At 35.2% G+C, this 13,590-nt stretch overlaps 2 protein-coding genes across 2 annotated transcripts; both read right to left on the bottom strand.

Annotated features, from left to right (window-relative positions):
• Window positions 1–537: 537 nt before the first annotated feature.
• Window positions 538–6,294, bottom strand: LOC120091085 (chloroplastic import inner membrane translocase subunit TIM22-2-like). The gene is made up of 5 exons (XM_039048916.1): window positions 5,957–6,294; window positions 1,641–1,705; window positions 1,435–1,507; window positions 1,303–1,356; window positions 538–949 (listed from the first exon to the last, which is right to left on the bottom strand). Exons 1-5 carry the CDS (start codon window positions 6,132–6,134, stop codon window positions 711–713), a joined length of 609 nt encoding a protein of 202 aa, XP_038904844.1. The 5' UTR covers window positions 6,135–6,294; the 3' UTR covers window positions 538–710.
• A 647-nt stretch (window positions 6,295–6,941) lies between these two features.
• On the bottom strand, window positions 6,942–13,241 carry LOC120089969 (kinesin-like protein KIN-12F). Its single transcript, XM_039047422.1, has 15 exons — window positions 12,882–13,241; window positions 12,739–12,801; window positions 12,476–12,610; window positions 12,273–12,356; window positions 12,024–12,152; window positions 11,874–11,933; window positions 11,720–11,773; window positions 11,512–11,604; window positions 11,304–11,399; window positions 10,982–11,130; window positions 10,655–10,804; window positions 10,249–10,378; window positions 9,135–10,157; window positions 8,188–8,955; window positions 6,942–7,440 (listed from the first exon to the last, which is right to left on the bottom strand). The coding sequence occupies exons 1-15, from the start codon at window positions 13,140–13,142 to the stop codon at window positions 7,189–7,191; spliced, it is 3,447 nt and encodes a 1,148-aa protein (XP_038903350.1). The 5' UTR covers window positions 13,143–13,241; the 3' UTR covers window positions 6,942–7,188.
• Window positions 13,242–13,590: the final 349 nt, after the last annotated feature.

The raw sequence follows: 13,590 nt of genomic DNA, 5'->3' as shown, positions 1-13,590 counted from the left end.
TTTGAGAACATAACCAACATATTCCTAAGATTTAGGGATATATAATATATTTGTTAACAAATAAAATAATAAACAATTAAATGGAAAACACTTAATAAGAGAGAATCTACTACAAGGTTAAATTTATCCAAAAAATTCTACAAAAATCTAGGTATGAAATAAACATCATTGATAAAGTAGGTTGATTGTTTAAATATTTCTAAATGAATGGAGTGGGTTGGAAAGGTGTCAAAATTTTGGTAGTAGTTTTAAGTTGGAAGAGTTTGGGAGAGAACAGCCATTTCGAAAAATTATAATATATTATAGTTTCTTCATCGATATTGAAATATATATTTCTATCTTTGAGTATTATTGATCTCGAGTTTGAGTTTTCTTGTTAACCTAACAGCTGATATTATAAAGAAAACCCCATTCCTTTAATATTCTTATTATCTATTGTTCCTAATTACTTCTATAATAAGTATACAAATCCATCTATGTTTGGTAATCCAAGCAAGAAGATCATATTATCTGTAACTTAGGAAGAAGCTAAAGGCATTTTCGAATAAAATAGCAAAAATTGCACCAAATAAACCATCGAAAAGTCCACAGTTACACCCAGCAAAAAACCAGATTCATTTCCAACTCAAATTGCAACAAACTCTTTCAAGCATTGGCTACAAATTTAAACTAAATGGCTGTTCTGCAAAAGATTTTAAGAATTCTGGACATTACCAGCTCTTTCTGCTCTTCTCCAAGGACTTGCAGAATGCAGAAAATGCACCTTTAAGTTCAACTGGAAGTGCAAACTGAAGGGGCAAGACCAACGGAGGACGATTCCTCTCCATATCACTTCTCGTTCTCGAGAAAATGGGATGAGCCAATGCTGGCTGCTGCTTGTTAAGGCCTTCTAGTATAAAGGAAAAAGCTCCAAAAGTTATGCAACTCTGAAGAAGAGCCTGTGGAGCGCCTGCAGAATAAAAGCCTCTTTTACATACAGGAGTTCAAATAAAAGTAATATTAGTGTAATAAAAAAGCAAGTTGAAACACAAGTCTGATTGGGACGCTCAATGATTATGAGATTCAAGTCGTCATAAATTAAATGAAGAGTTGCTTGATATATAGAACTATCATGGTGGCAACTGAGGCTTATGAGGTGTAATCTCTTTCTTTATGCATTCCAATGGAATGAAAAAAATACAGAGAAGCGAGATACCCCCGAAAACGTAATCCAGTAATCATGAGGTTTCTTCTTACTCACCAAGTGAAGACACGGATAAATTACAGAATGAAGTGAGATGCCAGTTGCAAAGGTTACTCTACCTGGAAAACTTAGAGCTAAACCAGTGCAGCATCCAGCTACCCCAGCATTGATAACTACAAAATTCGTAAACTTCATTAGAAAGGGATTGATATGGCTATAATTACTAATTTTTCCAAAGTGAAGATACACACCATCATCCTTTCCTCTCAGCCTCTTTAACATGCAAACAACCAAACTGTGTACCCCAGACAAAACTGCAAATGTCTGATTTTTCATAAATTGAAATAAACAAAAGATTAGTGGACAAAATGGGACCTTAAAAAGCTTGGGACAGAAATCAGTAATGAAATTCATTCAGTGAGAAGAACTCCAGTAGTCTTTTCCGAGAAAATCACACCTTCGCACAAGATCCAGCCTCTGCAAATGATCCTTTAAAGCCCTTCTTCTTAATCAATCCCGAACCTAAAGGACACTCAAAATGCATTCACTTTTAATATTCACGTTGCAATATTGCAAGTAAAGGAACTTTCATTTATAATGGTGAAACAGAGAATTGTGTTAGAACTCCATGGTTACGAACTTGCATATTTATATGACGAGTATGCTAGTTTAAGTGCATATAAAAAGCTTTTCATCCCTTCAGACACAATATTATATCAGTGCAGAAGATGGTTTCCTAGTGTATAGCAACTTCTGAAACATGTAGTTCTTTTTCATGAGTTCCAATGGAAGTAAATTATACACAATACCCATACTAGATTGTTAGTAAAATAGTGTACCCCAATGACGCCATGTTATTGTGTTCCAAATATCGGGCATGCCTTATTCCTCACTAGAGCATGGCTATACTAGAAAAGCTGAAAATAAAATTGGTATCTTGACATTTCTTATTTCTTTAGAGTCAATGATACCCAGGATGCCAATGAGTAAAGCTTCTCTGCAGGTCATACTGGAGAAGCAACAACAAATTGTTCGTTAAATAATTTGTGCTGATATTGGGTAGTCTCTGGTTTCCCCTAATAATGTGAAAGATCTTCTTAGCTGTGGCTTCATATTACTTGCACCCACACTTCCTTTGAGATTCTTTGGAAGGAGAGGAACCAAGGAGTCGCTGTTTCTTTATCAAAATAAAAAAATTAAAAAAAGTTTGTTCGTTAAATGACAGTTCAGAGCCCTTTGCTCTCTTAACTTTGAGAGCAGTAAGAAACGGAAACCTTTTAATTTCGTTTCAATAAATCATGCAAGAAAGAAGCCTGGTTTGCACATTATGACTTATGAGATTAAAGGTTGTCAGCAGGATCGTTGTGATCCAAGATTCATAGTAATCTAGCAGTTTATAAACATAAACATAATTTTTCTTCATCTAACCTACTGAATAGTTCACAGGTTTATGCTAATTGCTAATCATGTGATTGGGATGGGTCCTGAATAGAAGCCAGAACTTGAGCTTTTTAGTAGTCTTATTCCCATTCAATATAATCATCTAGTGAGTATGTTTCTGGCAGACCACCAGTTCTTAAAATGTATTCCCGTAGGAAAGTGAGGACTAGGCCAACTGTCTAGTATTATGCATATTGCATAATGTTCAATGTGGGTCCCAAGGAATGTGAGTTAGGTAGATAGCTGATGTATGGTGTGATTCAGGAAAGAAGGTGAGTATTAGGAGTAGATTACACCATTAGTACATTTTTTGGTAATATTTGACTCGGGTGTCTTGGGAGGGACACGCTCTCGAATATTCCCGTATTTCCTATTCAATAAACTGGAAGTCTGGAACTCACCGGTTTCAAAGTCATCAGTCATTATCTCCCTCCAGTAATGAAGACGTGGCCAGTTCTTCTACACTTCATATAGCAGATCATATTTTTAACTGTGTTACTAAACCCTAAACCACAAATGGAGCCATTTAACTGAAAAACCATGATCTTTGCATTACCATTGACCCGATGATTAGATCTATATTCCTTAGGCAAAGTCATATAAACTCCCTCACATATGAGTGACTTGTAGGGTGTGTTTGGTTTAACTTTGAAAATAAGTCATTTTGGAAAAAATTTAAGTGTTTGGCAATCATTCATACTAATTTTTGAAGTGTATTTTAACTAGTTTTCATCAAAAGAGTTTAAATAAAAATAAATTTTTTGAAAAACATTTTCCTCTCTAGTCAATCCAAACAGGCTCGTAGTCATCCAAGTCTCACCAACAAAATTGACCAGCCAAAAAAACCAAAAAAGCATTGAAAAACCAAAAAAGCATTGACGGGTGATTGAAGAGCAACAAACATGTTTAGATGGTTCTCTAAGATTGAGAAGGTGTTCTAGAATACAAAATATGGCTATTTGCACAAGAATTAATTATCCATGCACTATTTGAAATTACAACATTAGTTTAACAGGATCTATTATATAGGTTGTACAACTGTGTCAATGAGTTCCATGCACTATTTGGACTTCCAATCTTGGGGAAGGAGCACATGTCAATTACCGCTGAGCAATGGCTCACTTTGACTCTAAATCAGACACAATTAGTGAATGTTTCATTGATTCTTGTGCAAATAGACATATCAGGTATTCTAGAAAACTTTTTCAATCTTAGAGAACCATTCTAAACATGTTTATTGCTCTTCCTAATCATGTTTGCCAATCAATTTTGTTGGCAAGACTTGGACAATTCCAAGGCACTCATGTTTGAGGAGGTATATATGCCTCTTCCTAAGGGACATAAATCTAACAATCAAGTTAATGGTTAAGCAATGTTTTTTTTTTTTTAATAAGAGTAATGGTTAAGCAATGTTAAGACTCCAATGTTACTCCTTCCCATCTATTCTCCAAGTAGACTCTATAATTCACTTGGCATTTGAATTTTGGCCTCTTGAATCTTCTAGATGTTTTACTACGAAATCTCTTTTGGAAATTCTGGTGGTAATGTTATTCATCTTTTGAAGGATCTTTATAATGTGGTTTGGAAGGATAACAAATAAAATTAAAATTCTTCTTTGAGAGCTTAGTCTTGGGGATATTAATATGGCTAGTAGATTACAACGATGAATGACTTTTATTGCTTCATCTCCTTCTTGGTGCATTATGATGCAGAAACTCTGTGCCATATTTTCTAGCAAAATTGGTATGTTTATCGATTTTGGGCCACTATGTCGGAGGCTTTTGGTTGGTCTTTGCTTCTAGTGCAGGAATAAGCACCCATTTAATCTTTATAGTTATATTTAATTTCCAATTGGAGGCTATTTTTGTAAATCACCTAAAGGGTTGGGAGTCTTTACTCCTTTGTTTCATTTATCAATGAAATCATTTCTTATTCAAAAAGAATTAATGGTTAAGCAAAGTTCACGGTGTGCCAATTGAATTGCTCCATTTAAAGCTTCAAATGGTTGTCTTGTCGATAGTTCATTGAGTTCTCTCATATGCTCCTTTCCCTTGGTTTTTTAGTCCACGACAGATTTACTCATGGACATTCAGATTGTTTGTTTGCTGCGTTGGTGTACATTGATTTTATTATTTTAACACGTCCTTGTCAAGATACCACTCATTCAGTTAAATGTTTGCTTCATGGACAGTTTCAGTTTAAAGATCTTGGTTCTTTCGATTATTTTCTCAGCTCAGGAGTTGGTTAAGTATTAGTCTTCTTGCTTCGAGGAAGGCACCATTTACAACTAATGAAGAACATTGGCTTCCTATCACTCTAAGCTTTTTTTTTTTTTCCTTTTTTTTTTTTTTTTTGAATTCGACAACATGATGGGATGAGGTTTCAAACCTTTGACCTTTTAGTTGAAGATATATGCTAAACTAGTTGAGTTATGTTTAGGTTGGTGACTCTAAGCCAATTCCTTTGCCTATCAATCAGAAATTGAAATTAGACATAACCAGTGGTGATGATTCTTTTCCTAATCGCTTTCTCGTCAACTACTATCTCTACAGATTTGGTGCCAAATATATGTTTCCCTCTTCATGTCTAAGTGGTAGTCCAATGACAACATATCTCATGGCTGTTCTTGAAAGCTTTTCTGGATGTTGATTGGTACTTGTCTCAATACTCAATTATTAGAATTCTATGGTTTCTTGGAAGTCCAATCGTGTTCGCTCTAATGCTACTTGGTAACATTCATGTATCTTGTTGTCTTCCTGTTTTCATGCTCTGATTTTTAGATGATTTTATTAAGCTACTCCCTGTCTGGAGTCAATTTCGGCTTGCTAATATGCTTTCCAGATCCTTTCTATTGAGTCAGTTAGGTGTTGCAAATCTCCATTCCCCATCTTGAAGAGTAGTTAGCTCGTCAAAGTCGTTCACTCAACTGTACTACTTATCTATGGTAACTAACTCGTGTATTTTTATGAAGTGTGTACTGATTGCCCTATACCATTTTCGTGTACATCACATACAATGACGTGACATCATTATACTGAAAACAAATTCCAACAATAGGAACTGAAAAACAAAACAAAAACAAACAAAAACAAAAAAAAAAAGTCTCAACTCTAACAACATTGAAACGTTACATAAAGAAGTGGCACATGCATGAGAGTAACATCAGGAAGCCAGGAGGAGAAAGTGAAATTCTAGAAACAGAGCATCAAAACATTTAAGAATTGCCAATAACTGGAATCAGGTCAGTCTACAACCAAAATCCCAAATTCAACAACTGAATATAAAACCAAAAACAAACGAAAGATTGTTGAGAAGAGAGAGAGAGAAAGAGACCGTAGCCGAAAATGGAGCCCATGAATGCTCCGGCAGCGGAGTCACCGGCAAACCTGAAAAGACAAAGAGCAGGGCCATTGAAAGAGGAAGGAACTATGGCGTCGGAAGAATTAGGGCTGTCAGAGGGATTGGTTTCGAGCCCAGCGTCAGATGACACATCCTTAGAAGAATCCACCATGGCTATCGATTCTCTATCTTCTTCTTCACTCTGCTCTGTAAATAAAACCCTTTTCCAATCTCAATCTCCCGAATCAGAAAAATAACCAAAGATTCTTCATTTTCTTCTTTCACGAACGGATAGCAATCGCCTTCGTTTCCTCTCACCACTCGCGTTTAACCGTTTGCTTATAACATAAACACTTGTACTGTACCCATCTAACGCTTCTCCACGACGTCGTTTTGATTTATATTTCTATACTTTTCAGTTTTATCCAACTAATAATTTTTAAATAAGTGAATAATTTAGACCTTCTATATAGAATTTTTCATACTAGTTATAAATATATATTTTAATATTTTTAAGTTTAAGAATATTTTTACCAATGTTTAAAGTTTTTTTAAATGAGATATTATTGATTTTTCATCTATCAAATTATATGGATAAGGTTTAATTGGATGAAATTGAAATTTCATAATACTCGAAACATTTAAGTTATTTTTTCTTTTCTTTTTTAGTACAATAAGAGTAATGGGAATAGGAATCACAGATCTCTTAAGTCACTAGCACATCCGTATATCAGTTGAACTAGGCTCGTTTTGACATGTTGATATAAGTTTTTTTTCTCTTTTTTGCCAACATAAGTATGTTCAACTGACATAAGCTAGTGCTAGATTAGAAGTTCATTTTCCCACATCTTGAAAATAAAAAAATAAAACCTTATTGTATTTTGGGATGGTATCTACTAAATTTGTACGCTTATTTGCTTAAAATTCATCAGAAGTTTATATTAATGGATGGAAATCTCATCCATTAATTCAAAGGTTTTTAAAAAGTAAAGACACAACTTCATATTGCAGATACAATAGGAAACTTTGAATAAATGATCCATACAATTACAATGGAAAAAATCAATACCCATCATTCTACCTAAAACAAATAATGTCACAAATAAATCATTGAATTTCACATGACCCAAGTAGGGTCTAATGCAGCAGCCCCCTCCTCCCTTTGTACAAACCAAAGTTCATGTCCTGACTATACTTCTAGAAAAGTTTGGTTCAAACTAGATAGTTTAGTAGTGCTGCTCTTGATATATAGCTCCAAATTCCGATCTCCAGGCTTGATCGTCGTCCATATACGAGGCTCTCTTGTCGGTTCCAAGGTCGGAGTGATCGTGATACAGTGGTTCGAGAGCTGAAGCTGGCAACTTACTCTCTGCAAGGTACTGCTTCATTGTAATCATCTCCATTTTATGTTTTCTTTTGAGCTTCTCCATTTGCTTCTTCAACTTCTCGTTCTCTTGTTGAACTGATGTGAAGTTCTCCTGTGTTTTTCAAAAGAAGATGTCATGAAAAAGCTTTCCCCAAATTTCTAAACTGCTCACTCTTTGCCAATAGACATATTTTTTAAGGGAAAAGTAATTTGGTCCCCGGTTTTGGGTATAGTTTCTATGTGATAATTGATCCTTAGATTTTAAATGTTACATTTTTTTTATCATTAAGTTTTGAGTTTTGTTTCAATTTAGTCCCCTTAAGTTTCAAAATGTTATAATTTTATCTTTGAGATTTGAGTTTTGTTTCAATCTGGTCCCTAAGTTTCAAGATTTTACATTCTTTACCTCAATTTTTCTTTGTTTTACTTTCTACATCATTTTAGGAGTGTTTTGAAAACCCAAGTCAAATTTTAAAAACTCAAAAAAATGTTTTAAAATTCAAATTTTTAGTTAGAAAGACGAAAAATGAGGTGCAAGAAAATAAATAGTTTTCAAAAACTAATTAACAATTAAAGAAGGTCTTAATTTTCAAATTTCTTAAGAAAACACTCGAATTCAGAGTTCAAAAGTAATAGGCCTTAGTTTTCAAATTTCTTAATAAAACACTCGAATTCAGAGTTCAAAAGTGGTAGTTTTGTTTTATTTGTATAAAGGAGGAAGTAGTAGTGCTTTAAAAGCTTAACTTTCGGAAACCAAATGGTGAATGAGTATTAATGTTAAAATAGCATTGTTTTTCTTAAAACAACGAATGGATTTTCCAGTTCTAAGTGCACAACCTATCAAATTAAGAAGAGTTACCTCTGCAACTGATGCTGAATTTTCCGCTTCTCTAAGCCTAACAAGAAGTTCCCCAGCAGCATGGACAGCTTCAGCAGTGTCTCTAAGTTGGAGCTTAAGGCTTTTGTTTTCCTTTTTCAAGAATTCTCTCTCTCTGTCCCTCTCAAATCTCAGAGCTGACAGCTCAGTAGCAAGCGATTTTGAAAAGCGAGAACCGTGGCCTTTGGAACCAGCCTTTTGTGCAGCCTTTTTCACCTCAGCTATCCCTCCCATAATAGCACGGTGCTTACCAACCAACTCATTATATTTCTCTTGCAATTCAGCATAATGCTCAACAAATCTAGCATGTCCAAGAACAGATCTGTGAAGGGCATCCTCCAACTCCTCATTGCACTTCTTCTCCATGTTCAGTTCCTCCTCCACCTTCTCTGCACGCTTTCGAATGGACTCCAAATCAACTCTCAGTTCATCAGTTAAAGAAATCCACTCACTCTCCATTTCAGTCCATCTCTCCCTTTCCTTTTCAAGTTCTTCCTCATTAGTAGTTTGGCAACCTCCTACTCCTCCTAGGCCACTTTTTCTGAGATGGATGGAGCGTGACAACAGTAGCGACGATCTCAGATTGTTAGTTGACTTGTTAACAGAAACATCAGCAAATGTCTGCAGCTTACTCCTTAAATTGTGAATTTCTTTAAGAAGTTCTTCCTTCTCAGACACATCAGTAAAACAATTTTCATTGTTCTGAACCTCCTGCACTTCCTTTATTTCACATTTCTCTTGTACAGTCTCCTGTTGAGTATTCCGCAATTATTGAATGTCAGAAAATGTTATAAACCATATATTCAACATGAAACTAACGCTTCACACATCTAATTTCATACACTATTCCATATCTATAAAAATGTATCATGCTGAACCTCTAACAGTAAACTACCTTAAGTGTATAAAATGATTGATAAAGTGTATACCTTTTCAAGATCGTCTCCTTGGTTGAATCCTACCACGGCATTGAGATTCCTGGATTGGTTTACTGCTACGAGTTCATTGGAGCTACTCAGCACTTCACTAGTGTCATTCTCGGTAATTTTTCTTTTGCAAGATGCACAAAGCTGATGGGGAGAAGATATGGAGATGCCATTATCTTCTTCCAATGTTTGAAGAGATCCTACAGCTTTGTTGACTTCTGGACATGATTTTCGAGCCAGGTGTTCAAAGGAGAAGGATACTGAAGATTTGTTTAATGCTGAGCTTTGCTGGTGATAATCAATTATCTTCAAACCTCTTTGAAGACTAGCTGCCAATGACTCAGTAGGATCCTCAAATTTATTGCTCGATCGCAGCGAGGATCTGATGTTTTTACTCTGACTAAGTGACTGCCTCATTACATCTTTATTAAACTTAAAGCTGTCTGACATCTTACTTTCATGGTGGTCTGCAAAACTTGGTGCAACAGCCAAACTTTTCCTTTGAGAATTTCCGATCTTTGGAGACTCAGACAAGGGTGGATCTTCAAGATTAGGAAAGTGATAGAATGAGCTGACAGAAATACTCCTTCGATTCACAGGATCAGGAACCTTGGCATCATGGTTACTAAGATCATCTGCTAAAATAACCTTATCCTCATGAAAATTTTCATCCTGATGTTCTTCTGGGTTTATTTCTTCAATTGTTTGGGGATAACTTACTTCATCGTCACTCATTGAATATGATGCAAAACTTTCTCCTACAGAGGAAAAGTGAAGTGAATCTCTTCTATCTGAGTTCTCTTCAGAAAAGCTATGGACCTTATCCAGTTGCTGATGCAATTCCCTCACATCTTCCTCGTTACAACTAACCTCTTCGTCTGAATCGTTATCAATGCACGGCAAAATCAGAGAGCGATTGATACTCACTCTTAAATGATTCAGGCTGTCTCTCACATTAGGCCCTTGAAAGTAACCTGTCTTTCCAATTGACTTTCCTGAATTGGCATTTGCTCTTATAAGTTCTTCCTGCAATCAAACAAAACATAAAGTTTGGTTTGAATTAGCAAGCAAACTACTTCAGACTTACAAGTCATTTTCTAAGAATGAACGAACTTACCTTTAATTGACGAATTTGATCACTCAGATAATTTACATCATCTTCCTTTATTTCATTTATGATTGGTTGATTCTTAACGGATTTCAATCGTTGTCCGAATCTTAACGTTCTTAATGTCTCACCTGAATAGCTGCATTTAAAAAAACAAATCTACTTTTAATATATCCATGGACATATTTCAAGATAACTGTATTTTCTACATCAGCTATTACAATAAGAAAAACTATCTAGCCGTGTAAAGAAAAAAAAACTGATAATGTATGTGTCCAGGCGAGTAGTACGCAGTACCCATTCAGACAAGGTTAGCACCTTAAACCAGAAGAGTATACTTGAATTGCTAGTGATAAAAAAATCTTGGTGAAACATAGAAGTAATATTTAAGAAAAAACTAATGGATGATATGTACTTGTTATCTGGAGAGATAGCACAAATAACTGTGAGCTTGGCATTTCCCCCCAATGACTCTCTTAATAAATGGGTCAAGCAGGAACCTCTGTACAAACGATCTTCAGATGGTCTTAATTCAGTTTCTTTAGATAATGAATCGATCAAGTGGCTGCACGAACATAATGAAAGCAACAATTACTACGCTTGTAAGAAAAAGGACAAACTGCAGGCATAATCAGCTAAATTAGCCGTTTCCATTGTCAGATATCTTAGTTGAAGCAAACACAGGATTAGCACAAATGAACTCTAATATTCCAGAAACTCCACCAATCATTGTTTCTCATACCCGAGCCGTGACATAGACTTCTTCAAATTCTTTCCTTCTCTTGTGGATTGTCTACCCATGACATCGTTTACATTCCTATCCAGTCCAGCAAGATCAACAAGGCTGATTCTGCTTGTCTTTGAACTACCAAAGCACTTGGATGATGTTTCCTGCATCCAAGTACATTATATTATATACTGCTGATGTAAATTTGAATGTTTAAACTAGCTGATCACATGATTATGATAAGAGACTGACAAAACAGGAGAATAAATAAAATACAAATTACATGTTTTCTCTGTAATAAATAAGTACTTAAACTCAAACTCTAGAATCAAGGTACCTTGCACCATGACTCAATGATGAAAGTAAACACAATATGAGACCTAGAGCTCTTAGAATTTATAGTGGTTGCTCCAACTTTTCTACTTGAAAGTCCCTGCATTGTACATAGAGAAAGGTAAGCAAATGAAACCTGAATTGCAATGGCTGAAAACAAAGGAAGAATTGTAGAAATAAAGCAAAACACATACACACACACTACTCCCCACCTTGATAAGAATCTGAGTCACGTCATCGTAGCTTGTTACATATTCCTCCGTGACATTCTCCACATACAGTCCATTCTTTGCATCATCCTTTATCTGGTGAAATATACCAAAATATTTATCAATGCACAGAAAATGCATAAAATACCAAAAACAAAAGAATGTTGAAGACAATCAGCCGCACATCAAGAATGGTGGGCTGCCAACTAACCTTAAGGTCCCTCTGTGTAGGATCAAGCAAATCCCCAATTTGTTCATTAAATATCTGGAATTGAAATCAAAGCAAAAGAAGGCTGTGAGATCATAGAGGTTATAGATAAATATTTTTAAAAATTAGTATAAAAAGCCAAGAAAATAATCAATACCTCTACAAAAGAACAACGACACTGATAATTTATCAATTTTCCTTCAGAATTTTCTTGTTCCTGAATTGGATAACCAGAATATTAGACAACCATACACAACAAAAAACATAGGTATGCACTTGAATTGATAGAAAGGCAATGGATGCCTACTTTTTGAATCTCTGAAAACAGCATTTGGAAGATGCGAGGAGCAAGGCCTTGGCTACTACTAGAGGGTGAAGGATCTTCAACCATGGCACTTGGGGGACCCCAGATTGTGAATGTCTTACCACTTCCCGACTGTAAAGATTCAATTCAAGTAATCGAAAATGCAAATTTTAGGTCAATTTTCCATCTTGTGACAATTGACATTATGTAAATGAAAGAGAATTTGTGTAAAACATAAGAGTGAACTATTACCTGACCAAATGACATGATGGAAGTGTTATAACCAGCCAAGGCATCTTTGACTAGCGGAATCCCAATCTTTGAAAAGATATCTTCCTAAAATTAACCAAAAAATGCCATAAGAATCAAACTACTTCAACATCACAAATTGTTACTTCCAACAGACTTCTTGCTTTAAATCCGAAATTATAAAGAGAAAGGATCAAGCACGGTACCTGTTTTGAATCTGAATCGAAAACCGAATTGAACGAAAATTTACGGTCCCCGAATGTCAATTCATCTGAAGAAATCCTCTTAACCGTCCTCTCCACCTTATTGTCTCTATCATTAGGTCTAATTCTCACAACAACCTATATAAAAACCCACCGCCGCCGTCAAAAGAGAAGAACAAGAAAATACCGTAAACATTCACCAAACAACCAAAGACAAGAAGAAATCATAGATCTACAGATCGAACATAAATTAAACTTCATCATACCTTGATGGGTGGATCAGGGGGGTTAGGAACTTCATACTGACTGTCTGATTGAACAACTTCATCCTAAGAGTTCATCATAAAACAGAAAAATCAGTAGAATTCTTTGAACAGAACTGAAATTCACCAAAGAAAATTGGGCATACCTTCAAATTAAGAGGTTGAGATGCAGACAGATCGAGATTGGAATCTGACTTGGAAATGGGAATTTGATGGTCGCTGAGGGGAATGTTTGGGTGAATAGGAGCGGTGTTTTCAGAGTTGGATTTGGGAGTTTTCTTAGAAATGGAGGGAATGAGGTTTTTTTTCTTAGAAGTGATGGATCGAGGAAGGAAGTTTCGAAAGGAAGAAGAAGATATGTTTCCCAAGAAACCAGTCTCCACTGATTCTGCTGTATTAGACTTCATTGTTACTGATTCTGAAGGAAATTGAAGCTTTGAAAGAGAAAGAGAAGAAAAGAAAGAGAAAGAGTTTCAAATTTCGAAATGGGAGAAAGCAGAGGGTTTTTGAGGAAGAAGAAAGCAAATGATGGGATGAACTGACCGTTAGGAATTGAAAACAAATTTTGAATTGATGAATGTAATGACTGGAGTGCCCTTGTATCCTTTTCTTTTTTCTTTTTCTTTTTTTTTTCTTTTTTTTTCTTTTTTTTTTTTACAAAGGTGTTGTAATTAAAATGTCGAACATTTAACCTCGAAGTTGATAATACAAACACTATGTCAGTTAAATACTCATGTTAGCCCTTGTATCCTTTTCCTCTATAGAAAAAAAATGGTAGTATTTAGATGAAATTTTGAAAACGAATATTATCCATTTATACCTTTTTAAATTATTTGGTTGTTTTAATGAAAATTA

Source organism: Benincasa hispida, chromosome 11, assembly GCF_009727055.1.
Source record: "Benincasa hispida cultivar B227 chromosome 11, ASM972705v1, whole genome shotgun sequence".
Classification (NCBI taxonomy): Eukaryota; Viridiplantae; Streptophyta; class Magnoliopsida; order Cucurbitales; family Cucurbitaceae; genus Benincasa; species Benincasa hispida.
The sequence above is the reverse complement of the archived record's forward strand: the minus strand, read 5'-3'. Positions and strand labels throughout refer to the sequence as shown.